Source organism: Cyprinodon tularosa, unplaced genomic scaffold, assembly GCF_016077235.1.
Source record: "Cyprinodon tularosa strain WSP-4 unplaced genomic scaffold, ASM1607723v1 ctg1, whole genome shotgun sequence".
In the NCBI taxonomy this organism is placed as follows: Eukaryota; Metazoa; Chordata; class Actinopteri; order Cyprinodontiformes; family Cyprinodontidae; genus Cyprinodon; species Cyprinodon tularosa.
The window spans coordinates 2,477,488-2,502,248 of record NW_024037781.1 but is presented as its reverse complement, the minus strand read 5'-3'; the positions used below and the strand labels follow the sequence as shown (position 1 = coordinate 2,502,248).

Here is a 24,761-nt window from a genome sequence, read left to right as displayed (position 1 = left end):
TTCAAGCTGCAGCACAGCCTTTTGAGATATATCCTGCTTTTTCATTAGACACATCGGCCTTCAAGTACATCTTCAAAGCAGCTAAAAATACTTGCATAGAGTGTGATCAACACTTCTGTTATACATCTTTGTCTCAGATGCTTTAAAAATGCACATAAAAATATTGCCTGTCTGATTGTGTCATACCAGTATGGGGAAATTGGTATTATATTGCCTTTCCTTTGAGCTTTTTGGTGGGTCTGCCAAGATTAATGATCCTTACTGGATAAAGGAGTCAGAAAGTTTTCCCAGCCCAGAAATTAGATGTGATATAAATTTTTGGTTTGCCTAAAAATTGATTTTCAAAATATTTCACCTCAACCAATAGCTTTTTCACCAGAATTGGCTCAGTTTTAAATACCTAATCAAACTTTTTTATTTTTTTTCCCCAAGTGGAGATGATGTTGAAACTTTTAAAGATAGATGTAGGAAATATTATTTTGTGCTCTGTTTAACCAGATGTAAGGGCTTTTTGAAATTCCATTGTTTTATGTTTTGGTGACTTTTGAAGAACTGCAATAACCATGACCTGTGACAGTCCTTGTTACCTGTTTTGGAAACTGTGGGGCAAGCTAATCTGTGAATTCCCACTTGTTAATGTTACCTTATTTGGATAGTCTGTGGTCTGGGAAATGGAAGCTGCAACTTTAGACTGGGGGATGAGTTCTAAGAAGCTGTTCTCTTTAATATAAATGGGAGTGAAAGGATGACATTGGGTTCACTGGTGTTTATCAGAGCAGTGGTAGGGCTGGCCTTAAAGGTAAGGCTTCCTCTGTAATTTCTGCTTGTATCAGTGATCCTGTTAATCGTGACTGAAATCAATTCTCTTGATGCTTAAACATGTTTTCAAGCTGTGGTGCATATTTCGAGAACCCCCCTCTTGAATTAAAGAACTGGGTTCAATATTAGATTGATATTAGCATGTACATATGGGCTACAATAACTGCCAACATCCTACATTTTTTTTTTAGGTGACACGTAAAACACCTATACTTTTGTAGAGATCTGTGAGCTTTTGTCCTAATTCAGTCAATACATTTGATTATTACTCAACTTGTCCAAACGGCTTAATTTTCCTGTTCCTGTTTTAGCATTTGGCTTCTCTACGTTTCACACTAATATTACCACCTTCTTATAAAATGTTGATGCTAAACTATAATGGATAGTGTTTCTTGTGCCTTAGCAGTTTCCACAAATCATGGTTTCGGTAAACAGTTTCTCCCAAGGTTTTGAATCCTATGTTTACCCTTTCACTGACTTTTCTGGTTCCCATGACCTTGGCTTGCTCCCAGAAGAACATTATGCTTTCTGTTCTCAAAATTATCCGACCACAAATATGCATATTGAGACGATCTTATTCTGTCTGCTTCTCATACAGCTTTTCTAAGCAATTATGTTAATAGAATGATACCTTGATCTTAGCAGACATCTGATTATGTCATGTTGGCTCAGAGTAGAGTTGTGGGATGTTCAGAGCAGCAAAGCCAGGTTTGCCCTGAGGCAGATTGTTCTTGACGCCTGTGTCATCAAGAGTCTTGGCCTGTTTATTCAGGGACAGTAGGTCTCTGCTTTCATTTGAATAAAATAAATCAAGCTGAATAAAATTTGCACATAAAGATGACAGATTGTGTTCCTTTCTTTAGGTGACCTCAAGGTTTTGAGAGCTGTAGGTGTTTAACTTTGAATGAGCTCTAAAAGCCTGTTTTTCATGTTCAGCTAGTGTCAGTGTGGAACAATAACTCTCACCTCTATTCCTTCTTTTAGGACTTTAAAAAAAATGAAAGCTTCCATCCCTCTTCTGATCCTGCTTCATGCGTTGGTGGTCCATTGCCTAAAAGTCGTGTCAAAGAGAGGTTCTGGTAAGTCCTAGTTGCTTTTAATTATCTTTTCTGAAGACAAATAAGTTTTAAGTTCAATCTCCGTATCCCACAGATTTTACCCAACACACAGATACAAAACACTAGATAGAGAGGTTTTAGCAAATACAAAAGACATTTTTAAAATTATATTTAAGTTAAGGAATTGCCTTTTCAAGTATACACTCTTATTGAATAAGGAAAATGTCGAAGCTTTCTTCACTAATCAAGTAAGTTATATTTTCTTCTGAATTTCAACCTTAAGAGACAGTTTTTGTGCTTGTAAAAGTGCAAGAACTTATTTGTCTGAGTAGGTCTCTCTGGCTGTAGGAATTATTACCTCAAGTGAGCGAGATGAAGGGCATAGAAACATCCACATTTGCAAACACAAAGGAAATCTTTCTTTTTATTCATTATTTTATTTATTTTTCATCCAATCTCTGCTTGCGTCTGAGTTTTTTACCCATGCATATTAGGCCCAGGTGCAGAAATGGCCTGAGGCTCATCAAAGGATTTTTTGCTTTCCCAGCAGAAGCCCCGATGGGCTATCTCTTGCGAAACTTCACGAGCCATTGCCTGGAGCTAGGATTTGAATCGTGTCCACTGATAAATGAACACCCGATTTGAGCCCGACCCCAATCCTTTGTTCCATCCACTTTTAGATTGAACAGCTTTATTAGAAGCCATGCTGGTTTCAAGTTGGAGAGCTGTTGTTTGAAATGGCTTTGGGGCAATAAAAGCCAGTGGAAACTGTATTATTTTCATTTTTCTGAAAAATAGAGAGAGAGTAAGTGAATAACCTAGAATGATTACAGCGGGTCCATCTTTAAAGCTTGCTTTTTCAGGGTTTAAGGTTCCTTTGTCTGAGACAATGTTGAATTCAATAAAAACCCAAGTCTTTATTGATGCTATTGTCTTTCTATGATAAAACCATTTCTTTTTCATTCCCTCTGTTTTTGTGTCCTATTCCTGATGTTGGATAAAACACATTATTGAGTTTATGCCCCCTAAAAAACAGTACAATTTAAGTAGTCAGGTTTGGAAGGGGGGCACCCAGGATAATCTGGTTCAGTTTTCTCCTTAACAATAATATTTTTTGCTTTCATTATACTATTGTGATCATTTTATACTTTTGGTATACATTTGGCATATTGTCATAAAGCATTCATATAACTCGTCTGAAATTACTGAAATGCCATGTTTAGTTTAATTAATTAGTATATTATCTGAAAACTTTATGTTAAGCACCGTTCTCAGTTATTGTTGGCTCTGATCTAATTTTGCATATGGACAATTAGGACACTTTATCAAACCAAATTAACTGTGTGATATAATACCTGAAGATATATTTTGACTCATACAAGAAAAATATACTTAGATCAGACTATAAGTAGAATGTTAAAAGTTAGTTTAAGTTATCAGTTGGAAGGATTCTTGCAGTTTGTGTTAATACATTCAAACTTAGACTTAGACTTCTTTATTTGTCATTTTGTATGCACAGGGTGCATACAGAACGAAATTGCGTTACATACAGCTTATGAGCGTTGCATTGATATTTCACAATGGCACGAGTTATAGAAAAATACAAAAAGTGCAGCAGTGGTCAAAGTGTGAACAGTGCAGAGGATAAGAGACAGTGTGCAAGTTGCAGTGGTTCAGTGCAAAATGGCATTTGTGCAAAAAAATGCGTTATTGAAAAATACAATGAGATGAACAATTTAAAGGGCTAAAAGTTAAAAGTTCAGCAGCATTTGATGCCCGATAATGTGCAATAGGTGCAGAGTTCGGATTGTGGATCAAAGGTTCAACAGTCTGATGGCAGTGGGGAAGAAGCTGTTGCACAACCTGGTGGATCTGCAGCGGATGCTGCGGAACCTCTTTCCAGAGGGCAGCAGGGAGAACAGTCCATGGTGGGGGTGTGAGGGGTCTTTGATGATATTACGGGCTCGGGACACACAGCGCTGTGATGAAATGTCCTTAATGGAGGGAAGAGGAGCCCCAATGATTCCTTCCGCTGTCCTCACCACCCTCCTCACATTCTTCCAGTCAGAAGCTCTGCAGCCTCCACACCACAGAGAGAGACAGCTGGTCAGAACGCTCTCTGACCAGCTGTCTCTCTCTGTGGTGCATGAAATGTGTGCATGAAATTAAATGGTACCGAGGCAAAAAAACAGCACCTGATCCACGCTAAAAATAATAGTCACATCAAGAATGAATTAGAAAAATAATGTATTGAATAAAACTGAATGCTACAAAAATGTGTAGGTTGCTGTGTAAACCCTAACCCTGTGTCAATTACATTTTAGCTATAATGCTTTTTTCTTGTATGCTACAATACATCTGCACCCTTGACTTCGACAGCTGCTACATTGTTTGCAATTACACTGTTGAGAAATTTTAAAGAACTTTTTCTTTGAATATTGTCTAAATTAGGCCACAGTGGTGTGGTTCTAAGCATGAAAAACCTGTTTAACATCAGACCAAAGCACCTGAGTCGGGATTTAAGCGTAATTTAAATAGGCTATCCCAAAAACCTCCTTTTTTCCCCTCTTTTTGGCCAGTCAGGTGTGAACTTGCTGGTGTGATTCAGATTATTGTCTCTCTGTATAATCCCAGTGTGCTTGAGCTTTAAGTCATAGACTCATGGTAGGACATTTTCCATTGGGATATGGGCAGAACTCAATGTACCATGAATATAGCAAGTCATCCAGATCACCAAAACCTGGCTTTCACTATTAGAGAAACTTTTTAATAAATGGCAAACGCACTCAATCAAAATTATTGATTGACTGCTGATGTCAACCTTGTGGAGTTTAGGCATTAAGATCACTGCAAGGAAGTTTCTAAATCAGAACGGTCATATTTCTGTCATCCATACATAGGAGCACGTTGATAATGAAGCATTACAGTTCTCACACCATGAAAAAGAAAATAAAGCAAAACAACGTATCATTTTTCCTTGTGTAGCTAGAATTGTAGTGGGAAGACATCAGTCTTTATGAACCTCCTGAAATCTGCGATCTATGTGTTTTTTTTCCAGGGAAACTTTTTCGGAAACATGACTGGATAACACCTCTCTGTGTTTATTATCTTATTTATGTTTTAGATTTTAATGACTCTATTGTTTCTTCTTCAATTTATTACCGGGAGGAAGTTATGTGTGGCTTTTTAAAACCTTTAAAACATTTTGTGTTTTCATAAATGTCCAGTTTAGGTATTTATGGAATCTACTGCATTAATCAGACCTGGAGACAATTTCCATTTAGCTGCACAAAAGATGTGGGTAATTGGTTTATTCAATGTTTAACAAGGGGGTCATTGTTTTTTGCTTTTTATGTCTACTAAGATAATTTTCTTCTGAATCAAATTGCATCTGATCTAAAATATTGTTGTTGTTTTTTTAAAAGCAACAGAACCAGTCTGTGGGCAGATAGTTTTTCATAAGAAAGATTTACAGTCTTTCCTTGAATGTTGTAGCTGGAATTGTTGTGATGTCGATTTTCAGTTTGAAACTAAGCAATTGACATAAATTACATTTAGATTTTAATATTCAAGAAAATAATTAAAAATATTTAAGGATGTAACATTTAAGGGGTTTCATTCACACCTTTAAAATATTAATAGTGTAAACTCATTAAAGTAAATTAAAACAGCTTAACTGACGTCCAACGGGGACTCCAAATCCTCCTTTAGTTGCTTTTCTTTCTGCTGGTATACACAATCTGTGGAAGCTGCATGTGCAAAACAATTAATGACTAGAATAATACATTGAAAACACTCATTTGATTAATGCTTTGTCTGCTTTTGGACTCTGACTGGAACAGTGCAAAAACATACAATGCGTTTCTGTCACACTAATCCTCAGTATGCATAGTAGAATGCATCCATTTGTCCTCTGAATTGTCTGATGTAGTCTGATTGGTTGGGAGAACAGAATGCATTTGTGATTTTTCTGTGAATTATTTACGGCACCTTGTTTTTGTTAGTATTGTGATAATTCTTGAAGCTTGATGAAGCTGTTCCACATTGTGGTTTATTTCTCTCTTAAAAGTGTAGACAATAGTGTCAATTAGTTGAAAATGCTTTAATTAATAGAAGTTAAATGGAAGGAAGCCTTGGTCTTTGCTTGTTTTTATTTTCCTAGATTGAATAATCTGATAACACGATTAAAAATTCATATTATATGGGACCACAATCATCTTGTTGGCATTACAATAATAATGCAAATGTCTACTTCGAGGCAGTAGTTGGATGCTATATTTCTCGTGTCATATTCAGTTGGATCCACTCTATCTTCCCTCCATGCTTGCAGCTGATTTAATGGTTAGTAGCTGAGATGCTAAACTCATCGAGGGCAGTGGTAACATTATGTTAGACTGAAGGAGGCAAATGGGTTTTAATTCTAAAATTTGCTGTTTCCTTGATTAGATTTGTCTAATATGGAATCTCTAGATTAATATTTTACATGATTATAAAGTAACATAAACCCTTGAAAAACTAAAAGTAATACTTTTTGGGGTTTAGACGTAAAATTAGTAGGAAGACTTATATCTGTTTTATTCTTTTACATTTTGTCTATTGAAACCAAACATTTTGTAGTTTTAAATGAAGTTACTGTCTTGGTAGGTTTTTCATATCTTTAATTTCTCAATTTCTTCTGTAGAGAAAAAAATGTCAGTTAGTTGGACTTGATCTGCACTGAATTTTCGCTTTTGTTACTTAATTAAAAGGATCAGATGCTAAAGATTGAGGAGAGAAAACTAATGACCTTTCTGTCAGTGAAAGTCCAATAAGGTAGGATCAAAACTTGGAAAAATGAGGTTAGACCCTGTTAACATTGTGTGTTTTTCCATTTAACTGTCAATGCAAATAGAGAAAGTAGCAATGGTAAATTAAAAAGGTACAAAATGGTAAAAGTGACAAAAAATCCTTTAGGGAGCAATAAAATGGAAACCCCTTTATTTCTTTCTGTTGTGTAAAATAAAAAATACAGATAATCATGCAAATCTGTAAATGCTGATTAATTTTTCAGAACATGGTAAACCAGCAGAGCTGCTGCTGAGAACACATTTTCCTATACATTGTCTCTAAAAATAAAAATAAATCCTTGTTCACTATAACATCTGCACGCCTACATCAGTTAATAAAACTCACCCTCTGAATATCTGTGTACTGATTGGTTGCCTCAGCAACTGAAGTTTGCCTGCTGCAGTGCAGTAAGCATTTCAGTTCTCACTAAATGTCAGCCTCTAACATAACCACTAACACATGTCCCTCCTGTACACACTTGTAGCAAATGTAGCTTCGTAATGATACTCCCTGACATTGATTGAGACAAATTAGCCCACCTCGTTTCTTCTCCTGTATACTCATTAGTCCCCGTTTTTTCCTCCAGACAAAGATGAGCTCCCTGACAAATGATGCTTACCTTTTCTGACTCCATAATTAAATTGCACTTTAAATACTTCTCTCACTCATGCACATATGAATATTTATCTAAATGAATTAGAAAAATCATTATCAAGTGAACTTATTTCAGTAATTCAATTCAGAAAGTACAACTCATATTTTATACAGGTTCATTACAAAGTATTTATTTATCTTAATTTTGGATAATGACTCCCAGCTAATTTTTCTGAAAAAAATGTAAGGTTTCATAGAGGGAATTGAGCTTTCTGTGCTGCAGGGTATAGATTGGATGAAATAATGTTAGGTACTAGGTATGAGTTGGTCATCAAAGATAAACTAAAGTTATTACTAAAAAATCCGATCATCCACTGAGTTTAAAATTAGAGAGTTTGGTAGACAGGAAAAATATAATGTGCTAAAGCAACAGGGGTAATTCCAGGCTTAAGGGGATGCTTAAATCTACTGTCTGACTATAAACACCTGGTTTTATAATTTCTGATTGAGTGTACACTTCAATCTGAAAAACTCACATGAAGAGAAAAGACAAATAGGAGAAATTTATTTATACAATTACTTGTCTTTGGTGCTCAGACCTCGGCAGGAAACATAGTGCTTAATTTTGATAGATATGCATGAACAGGTGCAAAGAATAGGGCTGTTCCCCCCCAGGCCTGAAACTGGTGGTGGAGTGGAGATAGATGAAGTTGGTCGGTCTGTAGACTGCTGGTTAGCAAGACTGTATGCTGAGCTTTATGAAGTGGACTGTGTGAGCTGATACTAGAGCTTCACTCAGGGACCTGGAAGATGGAAATCCAGTTTGGATAACACAGGTTGAGAGAATCTTTCCATGATGAGCAAGCATGAAGTGACAGTGGAAAGGAAAGACTCCCCGTTATGAAGAAACCTCTGGCAAAACCAGGCTCAACATGGCGGTCTTCTGCCGGACCAGTTGAGATGAGACAGGGAACGCAGTAAGAGTCTGGGAGGCCTTTTAAGATGAACTTTGGATGCCGATTGGCTTTCATGGAGGTTTGGTTCAAAGCTGATTGGCTGTGTTGCAGGTCGATATAGGAGAGCAATGAGTTTCTTCAGTTAAACTCCCGCCTAGGCTCCATTTATTGAAACTCTGTGGGGTATTGATGTAATTTTGTTTAGGAAGAGTCAGCAGCTTAAAGGATGCAGACAAGCCCTAGGTCACTATTTAATGATCCTATTCCCTCCATTAAGGACATGTCATGTCAGAGCTGCGTGTCCTGAGGTTGTAACATCATCAGTGACCCGTCACACCCCAACCATTGACTGTTCTCCCTGCTTCCCTCTGGGAAGAGACTTTGCAGCATCCGCTCCGGGGCCAGCAGGCTCTGCAACAGAATGTTGACCTGTTGAACTCTAAACTGGACTCTGCATCACACTTGTATCATATTTGCGCTACCTATGTGGCTATTGTTTTCTAATTTTAAAGAGAACACAACTCAATGTTCTACTGCATTTTTCACCATATTTATTTTGCATAGCCCTGAACTTTCTCATATTAATGCCTTTTGCACCATTATTTTTAAACTGGTTTCATTTTCTCCTACACTGTTTCCATTCTTGATCACTGCTGCACTTTATAAATGTTCAATTCACTAACTACAAGCTGCTCATTCACTCTTGTAAGCTGTATGCAACAGAATTTTGTTTTGTATACATTCTGTATATACAAAATGACAATAAAGTTAGTCTAAGTCTTAAAGCAATCTGGGTTTTAACACCTCACTTGACCTGTACGTATAGCGGGTATAGTACATGGACATACCTTTCTGTAAGGCAACATCGCCTGTTTAAAAACAAAAAAAAACTTTTACTGGTCTTTAAAAATATTTTATTATCCCCTGGGCTGTAAAGAAATGACCGCTGGGTTACATAACTCCCTGAGTAATGAACACTTTTTGAATTAATAATGCAGAAATAAATTAACCTTTCATTGTTATTCTAATTGAATTAGATGCACCTATATCCCACTAATCTTTGTAATGCAGTTGCATTTACAAGAAGACATAAACCCTCTCTGCTTTGACCTGATTATTTTTACATAACACCTTTTGCAAAAAGGCCTTGGGGTCCCTCTGAGAGCAGACGCTCATCTTTTTTTCTTCTGTTTCCTTGTATTAATGCTGCAACATGGAGTCAGAAGCACCTTTTCTCCCTCATTCCAACACGATTTTAACTTGGCTTTTTGCAGTAGGAAGAATCAAGGACATCCTGACAGTCAATTAAATTTACAGTCTTCATACCCGTTTTCCCCGCCGACTCAGAGAGGATGTCAACATTAATACGTCAGCTGAAGGATAGCCTTGCCCCCACCACATCAAAGAGGCCACCCACAATTTGGGCAGTAATAAGGCCGCTCCTAATTGGACAAGACAGTGAGTTCTAACAGGGGACGTCAGCGGACAGCACAAATTCAATTATAAGAAGCCACTTGACTTTATAATGGATTTTAAGGGATGCTAAAAATGGCAGGGAACTGTCAGCAACACGCTTTAGAAGCCAAAGGAGAGCCCAGAATTATTCAGAGGTGACCCCTCCTACCATATATGTTGGATTAGTCTTTGATGCTGCATAATTGCAAGATAATGGCTTTATTAGTGTAAAAGTTCCTGACGATCAAATATACTTGTCCCGAGGTTGTCAGTGATGCAGGCTTTTTGATGACAAGACAATTAAAGTGCAAAATTAATTGTAAAAGCCTCATTAAAGCAAATTGGGGTGATTTGACCGGAGATTAAAAAATTGTAGTTTGAAATGAAAGCAGCCAACGTCTCTCTGTCACAGGGGGAGACATGCATACCTGCAGTTCATCTTCCCTCGGTCAATACCACATAGCTGTCTCAAAAGCTGAATGATTGCACTGCCCGCTCACAGCGGGGAGAGATTGATCACACACATGGTATTAGATGTGAAATGGCTTGCCACTTGGAGTTGTTTCCCTTTTGCTGCCCATGGAGGAGAGGTCGCTCAACAAGTGTGACAGATATAGGGCTCTTGACTGCTGGGGTTACCATGGATATGTGCTGCAGATTGGAGACACATACGTCCCAGGCCTCGGTGTGAGATGGATGATGATCAATGAGCCGGCTGTTGTGGACAATAATCTTCCTGTTGCTCTCTCTTTTTTTTTTTTTCCGTCCTGTAATTATGTTATAACAGCACAATGGTAGAGAAAGAAGGCCAAAAAGGGTTTAAACACTCTTTTTTTGGACACTGTGGCTCAGAAAAGCATTTATTCCTCTTGATCCATTTTATACATTACAGCTTTGAACACGTCTGTTTTGTGTTAAAGCCAAATTAATGTAATTGACCAACAATGATGGGGAGTTAGAAGGAAAATTATGTATAAATTGGAATCAATGAAAATGTGTGTATCATGTCATGTCAGTCGTTAGGGGAGAGTGGGGACGGTTGCAACAGTTTTTTCTTTTCCCTCAATTTCTTAGTGGCTATTTCTATTTGAGCGACAGTATTTTAACATTGTAAACTCAAAGCTGTCCTCTACGAACTCATACAAGTGCATCATTTGGGAGTCTGATGTAAAGCTAGTAACGTGAGGTTAAACAGATTGTCAGATGTTGCAATGGTCCTCATAACAAAAAAAGAAAATCAATTGTTCCCATTTATTGGCTTATTCAAGTATTTTAGTTGACTATTTGTCGTCTTAAAACTAGCTGTGCTTGCTTAATACAAAAGTTTTGACCCATGGTTTCTATGCCTATTAGAAGCCGAGAAACTGCTGTTTCAAACTATATGATTAAGATGTTAATACAGAGAGTGTGGAAAAATATTTAACTTACACTCACCGGCCACTTTATTAGGTACCCCATGCTAGTAACGGGTTGGACCCCCTTTTGCCTTCAGAACTGCCTCAATTCTTCGTGGCATAGATTCAACAAGGTGCTGGAAGCATTCCTCAGGGAGTTTGGTCCATATTGACATGATGGCATCACACAGTTGCCGCAGATTTGTCGGCTGCACATCCATGATGCGAATCTCCCGTTCCACCACATCCCAAAGATGCTCTATTGGATTGAGATCTGGTGACTGTGGAGGCCATTTGAGTACAGTGAACTCATTGTCATGTTCAAGAAACCAGTCTGAGATGATTCCAGCTTTATGACATGGCGCATTATCCTGCTGAAAGTAGCCATCAGAGGTTGGGTACTTTGTGGTCAGAAAGGGATGGACGCGGTCAGCAACAATACTCAGGTAGGCTGTGGCGTTGCAACAATGCTCATTTGGTACCAAGGGGCCCAAAGAGTGCCAAGAAAATATTCCCCACACCATGACACCACCACCACCAGCCTGAACCGTTGATACAAGGCAGGATGGATCCATGCTTTCATGTTGTAGACGCCAAATTCTGACCCTACCATCCGAATGTCGCAGCAGAAATCGAGACTCATCAGACCAGGCAACATTTTTCCAATCTTCTATTGTCCAATTTCGATGAGCTTGTGCAAATTTTAGCCTCAGTTTCCTGTTCTTAGCTGAAAGGAGTGGCACCCGGTGTGGTCTTCTGCTGCTGTAGCCCATCTGCCTCAAAGTTCGACGTACTGTGCGTTCAGAGATGCTCTTCTGCCCACCTTGGTTGTAACGGGTGGTTATTTGAGTCACTGTTGCCCTTCTATCAGCTCGAACCAGTCTGGCCATTCTCCTCTGACCTCTGGCATCAACAAGGCATTTCTGCCCACAGAACTGCCGCTCACTGGATGTGTTTTCTTTTTCGGACCATTATCTGTAAACCCTAGAGATGGCTGTGCGTGAAAATCCCAGTAGATCAGCAGTTTCTGAAATACTCATACCAGCCCCTCTGGCACCAACAATCATGCCACGTTCAAAGTCACTCAAATCACCTTTCTTCCCCATACTGATGCTCGGTTTGAACTGCAGGAGATTGTCTTGACCATATCTACATGCCTAAATGCACTGAGTTGCCGCCATGTGATTGGCTGCTTAGAGATTAAGTGTTAACGAGCAATTGGACAGGTGTACCTAATAAAGTGGCCGGTGAGTGTATATTATCAATTCTCCCTGAAGGAATTATGACATATCTGCTGTCATGTAGAAACAAAGAGGGGGTAAGTGAGCGTGTGCTGAGGATTCTCTCAATATAGCAAAATCCATATTGGTTAAATTAAGAGTGTTGCAACTGTCCTTGCCTTTTGAGAGGCTAACTTGTCCTTAGAAAAAAAGCTGTAGCTCAATCAGCTTTGATTGTCTGTTAACTTAATCCGAGATTTGATTCCTACCAAATGCCTTTTACAGTCTGGACTTTGACTAGGCCACCAAATAATTTATTTTATTTTATCTACAACTTTGCATAGTGCACATCCTCTGGCTGGGTGTCTAGGGCCATTATCCTGCCTCTAAAGGATTGTTGTTTTTTTTCTGCCTTGCACTTTGTTCGTATCTCCTTCCTTCAACTCTGACCAGCTTTCAATGAATCTGGAAGATCACCATTCTGCTTGTAATATAAAAACAGAGAACATCGGAAGGTATATTAAGGCTAGTTTGCTTTTTTACAGTGATGTGAATGAGGATTAGAGAAATCCAGATTATAGAAACTGGGTTGAAATGTGGGGGGAGCTAATAGGATGATACACCTGTCAATCATCTAAATATACCCCCACAGTGCTGATTGATGTCTTGGTTCATTTTTCCTCTTATATGGTCCCTTGTATAACTTTAGTTAGTAAACTTTTTAACAGCTCCAGTAATTGCCGCCTAAAGCCTTTACAGTGATTTTATTAGCTACACATGGTTAGTCAAGAATACGTCCTCCTACAACCAGTAAAAATAATAAAGATCTTCATGGACCCTAGAGATGAGGTGCAACCCAGTGAGAAAGTCATAAAGCGACTCTATATATATATTTTTTATATATATATTTATTTAGGATTAAAGGATCTTAACATTATGTTTGTGGATATTTTGAGAAATTCGTACCTGCCCTCCCTGCCTTGACATGACTGGAGGCATCCAACAGTTAATATGATATTTCAGTTTAAATAATTCCCTCGGAAAGATAATGCGTTCATTTCAAATTATGCGGCTCAATCTAACAGCAGGGGCGTTTGGTGGCAATTTGAAAGATTATGTGTGGATAATAATGAGCTTTAGTCTCAAAGAGGATTTGAGATGGAGAAGGCTGGCCAATACTTAATTTACAGGGGAAAAAAATCTACCTCTTAGGTTTTGGGAAAGTAAGCTTGGTGAATACATTAAAAAAGAAAGAAAAAGAAAGGAGGCAATGATGAAGAAGTGAAAGTGAATAAGGTTGGAGAAAAGTTAGAATGATTTGGAAAATCTCTGTTTTTTCCTTGGCTGATTTAATATAACCATCGTGCAGGCAGGAATATAAATCTGATGTCTATTTTTTTTTTTTACTACTCTGCAAGTTACTTTAAGACAGGGTTTGGACATGCCCTAAAATATTCCACACTTAACCAGGAGCTGCTCTGCATCTTTAATCTCCACCAGTACACCTCTGCATTCTGCATGAGCCCCGCAGTCAATGCTCCTGCTTGTAACCTCAGCACAGTTTCCCTGTTTTGATGCCGTCTCCTGTCTTTCTCACAACCGATGTGACACTTTCCTCTTTTTAGTCGCTTTCAAAATTCAGCACGGTCCTTCATCTCAGTAGTGCTGCCATCTTCTCTGATCTCCCTGCTGTTTCTTTCCATCACCTCACTTGTCTCTATGATTCACCCATCATCTCTCTTCACCCTCCTGTGAATAGAGGGGGAGGGTTATCGCCTCCTTTGATTGACTTCCTTTAATCCTGTAATCATTATGCCATCAAGCTCAAACCAAAGGGATGTTTTACCAAAAGTCTGATCTGGGAGATTTCTTTACGGCAGAAGCATCTGTGATTTTCTCTCCCCTTCTATAGATCTTGCTTTAAAACAGCACCCTTTGGATGTTAAAGCGGGAGGAAATTCTATGTTTGTTAAATTACACACCTGGAACATTTGTTCAAGTGAGATGAGGTAAATGATAGCTCTCTTCCTAGGATGATGGGGGACCTGTATGGACGGCGCTCTTATTTTGCTTTTTGTAAATGTATTTGACTACTATAGTTGGTTTAGTATTTTCTTTTTTATTTTTATCAAGCTTTATCTACAGTATATGTTATATACTATTTATAAATAATAAAAATGTAGCTAGAATTCAGATTATTATAACTGGATCGCAGTTAAATAAATGTTTCTTTACACTGAGAGCAACTTTCTGAGCCATCTGTCTACACCAGAAGTCGTTGTATATCCAAGGACTTCTCTCTTTACTCTGCATTTATTTCTGTTGATTGATAGCTTGGGAAAAGGGCTTTCATTTTTTTCCCCTCCCACTGTCTGATTCACACAGAATGATTGTTTGAAAGGTTCCTTATTAGGCACAGGAAACAACTTTTCTATGTTTAAGTACAAAGCAAACTCTGAGGATCAGGTGATCCTGTTTGTATTAACGGGACACCTTTGTTTAGAGATAATGGAGTTTGGCCTGTTTTTCAGTGTAGTCCTGTTTCTCTAATTGTGACTAACTGTAAATGCTTTCTTTCATCCTCTGACATGGAAGCTGCCTCTTATTTCGTCTGCCTGGCTGCGTTTTTCTGTGGAGCTGGTTGACAGTTGCCTTTTGCATCTCTGCTTCTTTCTCCTTGAACCTCAGTCAGCCTCGGCAGATGGCTGCTCACACTGAACCTGGTGCTGCTGGAGGTTTCTTACTGTTAAAAGGGAGTTTTTTCTCTCCACTGTTGCTACAAGCATGCTTGATATGAGTGATTGCCTTCTAGTCAATCAGTCAATGCAATCAACTGGTTTTCCTTAGATAAAAAAATTTGACTGTATAATCTGGTTGAATTGTCTCTGTAAAGTGCTTTAACATGAGATGTGTTGTGAATTGGCGCTATATAAATAAACTGAATTAAACTGAACAGAGGAAACGGTTGGAGTAAATATGGCATAAACATGATATTTGCACCGACAGACGCTTAGCAGTATGCACAAATTAAAAGCATTACAGCGTTTCTAAATTACAGACTTGAGTCACTATCCTTCTCATGCTTTTGCAGAGATAATTCTAAAGAAGTAAAAAATGGATGACTTAGAATCTTCCGCATCATCCACAAAGATCATTTTTGTCACCTCGCTAGTTAGTTGCCATCTAATGTAGGCATATTTTGTTGGAATATTTGGTCCCTGTTTGACTTAATCCGGTGAATCAATTCTTAGCAGCAGGTTGTGAAATAAGGCGGCCAAAGAGTCATGTGCTGGATTGGAGGTTTGTTATCTATGTTCTCATTGCCACCATTGTGAAGAAGAAGAAAAGTTCCTGTATTGTGATTTTTAATTAGACCCACTCTTTTCATTGAGGCTGCGCTCACTGGAGAGGTAAAGTTTTGTGAATGCAGGAAGTCTCCATACAGCGTAGCATTTGATGAGGCTGTCAAGCTCCTTCGATTCAGCCAGGCTCTCAGCGTGTGGCTTTTTTTTTTTTATTCCAATGCGTCTTTATTGCTAAGTTTGAACACATTCTCTCTGTGTTGATTCCTTGTTCAGTCTCCCCTATCGCCAAGTGACAGCTAAGAATAAAGAAACACTACTCTCTTGTTCCCTTTGTATATTTCCTTTAGTTTCTGTTTTCTTTTATAAATCTCTTCCTTTTTTAACCACACTAAGATAGGTCAGAGCCCAATCAACCTATTTCTGCAACAAGCAGAAACAGAGTCTTTACAGCTCTCTGGGGAATCCTGCCAACTTTGGAGCTTTTCAGCTCTCCTCCTTTTTTCTTTGCAAGGGAGAAAGGATGTACGCTTGCTCGCCAAGGAGCAATGCCTTTGTTGGTGGAGGAGAGTGACGCACTGCAGGCGTTTTGGAAACAAACCAGCTTGACTCTATTCTTCGGGCTTTAGCTGCTTTTCTCACCACTGTTTTTTTACTCTGAAGATACAAGCAGGTTCCATTTAAATCCCACCGCTTTGCATTTTTATTATAATTAGCAGGGAATTACTCGCTTTTCTTCCCACTGAAAAGTTTGTCATTACATCCAAAGCAGTGCACCTATTGTCTGTGCTCTGTCAATTAAGACACCCCAAGCTTTTCTTTATTAAAGTCTCTAAATTCTTTCATTACCTTTTAGCTAGTTTTACAATGTGTTCCCACATATTTCTCCCTCATCTATTAACGTTTTTTTTGTATGAAACATGCTATAAATATAAAACCTTCTCTTTATGACTCTTTAAGGCAAAGGTGATAAAATACTGTATTTGATTTCTAAGGGGTTCTACGATGGATCAATTTTAGAAATTAAATCTGTCAACAGGAATGTTGTTCTCAGAGATGAGCCTCTCCCTCGTTATTTTATTGGCCAATCACAGCTCAGCCAGGCTTCTGAACACTCTCCCCCGCAGCTCCTGGGTGATTCTGACAGAAACATAAGAGGTGCTTCAGCAGGAGTATGTGTTTTGTTCAGCGAGTATGACGGGAGGAGAGAGGAAGGAGCGGGCATCATCATTTGTAATTTACAACAAGGGTCTTTCCATTTATTTCTTTTTTTTTTAACTTGACATACGGCGGCAGCTCTGCAAATGTGAAAAAAAATTCTCAGCTGTGGATCAAACAACCATGAAATGCTTTTACAGCCCCAGTGGCCTTCTGAAACGATTAGATTCTATTAGTGTGTGAAACGTAAATAAAAGAAAACATGGTAGATTTTAGTTCTTGGGAAGCAGACAATTTGCTCCTAATCCCTGGACAGAAAATAAGAGTCAAACGGAGAGAAGGGCTGCAGAACAACTGCTTTTGACTGTAGATGAGCCTACAGACCTTAAACTATATCTTAATGTATACTATGATGCATTGTATTTCTTTGTTCGCTTCACAGATCAAATTATATTCTAATTACTCCACAATTAATGTACAAGTATAATAGTAGATTAAATCCTTAAAAAGTCGAAATATTTTACTCCAGAGTCCTTATTTCATATAATCTTGTCCTTTTTCCCAATGTAATTTGAAATAAATGATTTCTAAGCATCTTTCTTTCACCATCTTTTTGTAAGTTAAATCCAAGTTGTTTAACTAAATTGGAAGCTGAAAGCCTGGGGTCAAACTGGCACTCAATTTAGCTGCTATATTTTCCCGGATGGCAAACTTGATTTGAAAACTCTGCAATGAACCGCTGCCAGCCCAGTAACCTGAGTAGCTGTGGGTCTGTGTCCTAAGGAACTGAGTTACTTTACTGAACTTTTCTACAGGGGAAAAGTCAACCGGCTACATCTGCTGATCTATAAAAGGCCGCAGAAAGTCGGGGTTTTATTTGTGAGTATTTTATATTTTGAGAAAACTTGATGACTGTTGGTTTTTGTGCAAGAAATGGCTGATCATAATATTGCAGCTGCTCAAAAGCTCACATTTTACTCCTAATTGTGTGAAACTGTACTCAACTATAGAAAATATTAATCATACCATATTTACTTATTAGCATTTAGTAATAGCAGGGACACTTAAATTTATTTCTGTTTTTGACACAAGAAGCAGAATTAAAAACTTCAAAGTTTCAATTTGCAAAACATATTGAATTTGTATTTTAACCAGTCAGATGCAAGAACTTGCACATGGCTGACAAAGAATGGGCAGATATCTTGAGTATATTGTTGAATATCTTCTGCAGAGTGATTCAACTCTTACTGAACAGTGAAATGCAGGGAATATAAAAGGGCAGCAGGTTGTTTTGTTTGTAATACAACAAACTGTTTCATTCAGAGTTGGACGTTTTTTGACTACAAGGAACTCTACATTATCGACTGTTTTATTCCATGGAAATTATGTTCTATCTATTGCTGTTATAGATTTGTTTCAATTTTGGTTTAAACTAGGGATGCACAATATTGTTGACATTCTATTGGTATTGATCAGCCTTTAAACAAAACATTGGACATTGACCATTTCACTAATACCTCAGAGACAAAAAAGATTACAGATTATTTTTGTGTGAGAAACAAGGGAGGGAGGGTTATGGCTGCAGTGCCAGCAGATCACATGCATCCACCTGAGACATGAGTCTTAGTGGGGGACTGCTGAAGTTAGAATGTTGGTGGCGATGATGTTAGAATTTCAGAAACAGATACCTGGTATTTGCAATGTCTGTTAATGACAGAAGGGAGAAAATTACATAGTGTAAGAGATTAAAATATCTGTACTGTTTTTCGGCTAGTTGAGTAAAATATGGAATATTGCGTAAAATTCCAAAATTTTGCGTCTGTCATAATCTGCCCTGATAGCTCACCTTAATTACTCATGCCTTTCATCTGCTTAACTCTGTCCAGCTCCTAATCATCATACATCTCATCCACCTGCCGGTTTCCCTTATATTGGGCTCAGTTCCAGCTATCAGGGCCAGATCATTGTCGGATTTCTGTTAGTGTTGTTTGCCTTCTGTTGACGTCCTGTCTGTCATTTTAAGTTATTTCCAAGGTTCATGTCCCCATTTCCAGTAGGAGATTATTTTTCAGCCCATGGCTTCGGGCTAGTTTTATTCCTTAAGCAGTGGTGAGAGCGTTTCAGCATTTACCGAGTAATTCTGTTTTCCTGATTCCGTTCCCTCTCATCCACTGGCCCTGTCTGTCCCTGTCTGATCTGAGTAGTCTTGTTGGACTACTGCCGGATTCTGCCTGTCTGTGCGTTTCTATCTGCGCTGGATGCTAGATGCACGGGACTCTGAACCTGCCTTCATGCTCTGATGGATTCCTTGAAACCGGATTTGTCCATTCTTGAGTGGACCGATCTGTTAAACCAGAGTGTCTGTGATTGGGCGGTGCCCCGCCCCTCTCCTGCAGTCACCGTGAGCCACAGCCCCGCAATCCTGTTCTGGTTCTGTTTGTTTTATGTTAATAAACGTTTTGAGCTTTCCTACTGGCTGTCTCACCTTAAATACTGGGTCCATCTGTCCCGTTTCATGACAGCATCCCTACTTTAAACTACATACATTTTTAGTTTTTTAAGCCAAAACTGTATTCAGATCTATATTGGACAATTTAGAATTCTTTACAATTAGCAACATAAAGTAATAAAAATGTAAAGCAGATCCTAGGTGCTAATGTACATTTATTCCATTAGCACTTTAAAGTAAGCTAGACAATGTTTGATTATCTACTAGAGAGGACCTAGGGAACTATTCAGGAACTGATGGGTCATTAACCAGTACTTGGGAATACGTAGCTGATAACTTTTTAGTTACCTTGGAAACACAGAGCAAATCAGGAAATAATGGGTAGTTTACTTTACTCAAGGGTACACAAAAACATCAGTAAATAGTCAGGTAGTTATGGAGTAATGAATGGTTTCTCATTAAGAACTAGGTATGTTTCACTTTATTTTAAATACACAAAAACACGAGATGATGTTAAGAACTGATAAGATAACTTATAGTTCCTTAGTAACTACTCCACAAAATGATAGCTAGTCTAAAATTTGGTTCTCACTAAAGCAGTTTCTCGTAAGCTCTGATTTCGCAGGTTTTGGTTTTTTTTTTTAGAGCTAACACCAAGTTTTCTACTCTTATTTTTTGGTAATGCACCAATTGTCCCATAATAAGTACTGGTTAACTACCCTTTAGTTCATTAGTAGTTCATCTTTGTTTTCCTTGGTAACTACAGTACACATCGGTTTGTGATTAGTTACTCTCTGTTTCCTTGGTCACTTCACATTAGATGCTGATTAGTTACTTTCTGTTTTCCTGGTTACTACAGTATGCATTCATTCTTAATTACTCTTTGTGTCCTCAATTACTACAGATTAGTTCTTAATTAGTTAGTTTTTGTATCATAGGTTACTACACATTAGTTCCTGGTTAGTTACTTTTTGTTTCCTTGGTTACTACTCATTAGTTCATGATTCCCTACCCTGTTTCCTTGGTTACTACACATTAGTTCATCATTAGTTACTGTTTTCCAGGGAACTAAGCAGTATCCTCATGATAAGGGCTGGGTGTGCCCCAGTAAGTATTGATTAACTACCAATTAATTACCCACTAGTGTCTTATTAGTTATCCAGTAGCTGATTCAAATTCATGTAGATTATAGTAAAGTGTTACCTATATTCCTGCATAAAACATCCCTGATTTGTCGCTATAGCTTGTGACATGCATGCCCAAGCACCTTTGCTATTCATTAAGTCATTTTTTCTTAGAAATATGGCTAAATAATATATGATGTTGTAGTTTTTGCATATTACATTGTGTATACCAGGAAACTTAAAACTCACCTCTGAAAAATAATTTAAGGCTACGCATTTCCTACAAACATGAGTTTTTTTTTTTTTTTGGACAGTACTAATCGAATGGACAGTGTAACACTGAATCTTAATGTTTTTAGTGTTTTATTACCAGTCAGATTACACCAAATAACAATTTTCATATTCCTAGTCACCTTTAAATGCAATCTCTATCTTGAAAACAGAACAAAAATTCCTCCTCACTTAAAGGAATAGTACACCCAAAACATGATTAGCCTTCATTTTCTACTCACCCCCATGCTGAACAACACTCTGGAGTACTTTTTTGATATCTCAAATGCATCTGGAGATCTGGGAGGCTTCTTGCTGTCTGCTGACATTCAAATAATGGAGGTCTATGGTGCCCGAGACAGAAAGGTCCATAAAAGTCCACAAAAAACGTGTCAATATTCCTCCATACTGCTCGTCCAATGTAATCCAAGTGTCCTGAGTGGGTAGCATCCAGAATTTACTCGAAACGAAGTCATTTAGAACGTTTTAGAGCCTAAACAGTAGTGTATAGGATTTCCTAATAGCGCCCCCATGCGCGCTCACGATTCTACAGAAGCCGGCAGACCAAACCAGCGCATTCAGCTCGGCAAAGAACTCATGCTCTTCCTCATCACTGAAGTCCTCAGACATTTTTCTTTCGTTGTTTCTTTCTTTGCACAGGTAAACAGCACATTTCTTCTTCTACGCTTGCATTATCGGCAGAGCAGACGCTGAATGCGCACTTTCTTCCGGTTTGGTCTGCCGGCTTCCGTAGAATCGTGAGCGCGCATGGGGGCGCTATTAGGAAATCCTATACACTACTGTTTAGAATCTAAAACGTTCTAAATGACTTCGTTTCGAGTAAATTCTTGATGCTACCCACTCAGGACACTTGGATTACATTGGACGAGCAGTATGGAGGAATATTGACACGTTTTTGTGGACTTTTATGGACCTTTCTGTCTCGGGCGCCATGGACCTCCATTATTTGAATGTCAGCAGACAGCAAGAAGCCTCCCAGATCTCCAGATGCATTTGAGATATCAAAAAAGTACTCCAGAGTGTTGTTCAGCATGGGGGTGAGTAGAAAATGAAGGCTAATCATGTTTTGGGTGTACTATTCCTTTAAGGAAGCTTAGAATAATGAATACATTCATTTCATATTCACCTTCTAATAGTGTATATAATCTTGTATCAAAACCACTTTAAGTAAATTCAGCATAAAAAAGCAATACCGAGGCATCCAATTATGTTGGGCTCTTGAAGTGTTACCCTCTGAGCTGGTTTAATGAGGGCCTTTGCTTTACTGTGAAGTCTGTTAGCTGCCGCTGGTGCTTTAATTCACCTAGATCTCAATGAGTGGTGGAGATGCATATGCCCTCTATCACAAAATTAAAAGATGGTGGAAACATGGATTATATTTTCTAATAAATACTTACTGCCCCTGAACATGAGGTTTTCCTCAAACCTATACAAAATGTTGGAAGGGACAGTATGCATCGGCTGTCCATAAACTATGGGTAACGCTTTCTTTTATAGTACATCAATAAGCATGTATTAACACAGTAATAACATATCAGGTCACACTGTATCACTAGGTGACAAGAACAACTTTATTTGTAATTACCCCAAAGTTAAGGTGTATAATTTCAAATTAAATACCTGCATGCCATTATTACAATTGTACGTTACTATGTAACAAGGAAGACTTTTGGTGGATAATTACCATGATGTCAGATAGCAGTTTCTTTTATTGGCCACCGCATACCAACGGCTTACAAAATAAATCAGAAGTTATGATCAGGTTACTAAAGCATTATAAAATTGAATAAAAGTTGCATATAAATAAGAGTTTAGTTAGGAAGGCTGGCTGGCTGTAGGTTTGGTTTTCTGTTATATGCCAAGTAATAAACTGCATTTTACCAGATAATAACACATTGATTTATTGCTATCAGTGAAAGGAATGAGTTACCTGGTAATAGCTCTTTAAAATTTAAGTCTGACTTTAACATGTCTGCCTAAAACTTGAAGCACAGCACTTGCCAAAATTTTTCAGAAAGTCTTTCTTGTTACCTAGTAATAAAGTGTAACTTACTATGTTATTACTATGTTATTACATAGTTGTTGCTGTACTGTAAAAGAAGGCGTTACCAAACTATGGAGGTTCCATTAAACTTAGTCATTTAATCTTTTGCCTAATCAAGAGGAATTCAGCATGAGGAAATTCCTAAACAAAGCATAACAGTTTATGCTTAATCAGTTTAGATTTATGTCAAGTCATCTGCTCCGGTTCCAGCTCAGGAATGCACCCTTTCAATTTCAAAATAAAACTATCCTAATCCAATTATAACAGTTTTCTTTTTCTTCACTTTGGAATTCAAATGCGGCCTGATAATGTTTAATTTGCATGCCACCCTCAGCGGTTTTAGAGTGTGATATTTGAATGAAAAGGGCCTTATTTTGCTGTTCGCAAAGCTCTCTAAGGCTTTCTGTTGCTTTTTTGTACACCAAGTGCTTGGTCTCAAAGAAACACAAGGACAGCTCCGGATTATGGTTCTGCATGCGTCTTTCATTGCTTTTAATATGCAAATAAAAGATTAGCTTTGAAAAGAAACTATTTGGCACTAAAATCATTTCTACCCGGAGGTAAGTGTGAACCATTCGCTTTTTTTTTTCTTTCTGTCTCAAGATTAAACTTAACCACTTCAATAGGAGACACCATGCTAAAAAGTCCAAAGGACACAAAAAGCTACAGCGTCTACGTGCAAGGAAAACTGAATATTTCTATAATTTGACTTGGTATATCTTATGCAAGTCAAAGGCATGTGTCTGAATTTTATGTAAGCCACGAAATTTAAATGACGACTCAGTCTACACGGCTCAGGTACATCAAACAAATTGAGAAAACAACATCTTTGCAATTCATATCAGCAGCAAAATGGACCCGGGTAAATGACTTTGGTATTACACTGTCACAGAACCATTGCAAATGTGCCAGGGGAAGCAAATCCACCATTTCTTTTACAATTTAGTGCAGAGGGGCAGAAAAAGAATAAGGAAATGGTTCATCCTATCAAACTTTGTCTTCGCATAAAAGCTGTATATTGCACTTGCAACTTTAACATTTACATTTGATTTTAATGCTAATGTTTGCATGTGAACTTGCACTGCAGTTATACTTAAAAATGTGTTAAAAAACAGCCTTGTACAAACTGATTCTAAAGTAACTTTCAAGATTGGTTAAATAATATTCTAGAAGCAGGCTGCACATGGTAAAAATGTAAATTGGGAGACTGCTACAGTGTGTGCTACAAATAAACAAAAAAGTGCAACACACTTCATGCATTCTGACAAATTGTGCTGTTCAAATGTGTTCATACTCCCATTTACAACCTTTCAGTTTCAAAGGAAATTGGGTAAAAAGTCCCAAAAAAGGTATTTATCAGAAACTCCTCCTGCAATGAGGCTTCTCCATATAATCTGTCGCAGCAAAGTGTTTTCCACAGACAGAAGTCTGATTGGTAAACTTCAAAACGGCAACATCAGGGAACTGTTTGCTTCAATGCAAAATGCTATTCACGTTTGAAAAATGATCAACGCCCATCAACTTCATTACATTCCCTATAGTAAAGTGTGGTGTCACTGTGGTGATAAAGGTAATGAAAAACATTAATCGTTATTAGGCAAGCGGAAAGTCTTTGTTGAAAGAAAGTCATAAGAAGCCATGTTTGCACTGAGCAACACAAACATATGGAAAAATTGTTTGGTTAATTATTTTTTGGCCTAAAGCTGCATTAATGGGAGAATGTGTGAATTTAAAAACAGGAAACTCCTGGCATAAAAAGCAGCGACACTCTCTCAAATAGACTTAAGCAGTGAATTAACTTCCCTAAGATTAGAGACCCTAAATAGCCAAAGCTACAATGGAAAGGTTGAGATGAAAATATTATTAAAATGGCCTGGTGATCAGAATAGGCAAAAATGTATTTCTGTGCCGTATAAGATGTGTAGCTGTATTTGCAGCAAAAAAGTAAAACAAAAAACAAACTTTAACTTCACAGTTTGGCACTATTATGTGTTGATTTACGTAGAATTCTGATATAATACAGACAAAATAAGTGGTTGCAACTCTTATCATGAAAAAGTTAACCTCTTA

General features: G+C 37.9%; 1 protein-coding gene across 2 annotated transcripts in view; it reads left to right on the top strand.

The window, feature by feature from the left end:
* Positions 1-24,761, top strand: part of LOC119783697 (interleukin-1 receptor accessory protein-like 1) — a 399,178-nt gene that overhangs the window by 21,925 nt on the left and 352,492 nt on the right. For both annotated transcript variants that reach the window (XM_038285371.1, XM_038285439.1), the window contains exon 2: positions 1,804-1,898. In XM_038285371.1, the coding sequence (XP_038141299.1) occupies positions 1,817-1,898 (82 nt within the window). In that variant the 5' untranslated portion in view covers positions 1,804-1,816. The remainder of the gene's footprint in view (positions 1-1,803; positions 1,899-24,761) is intronic.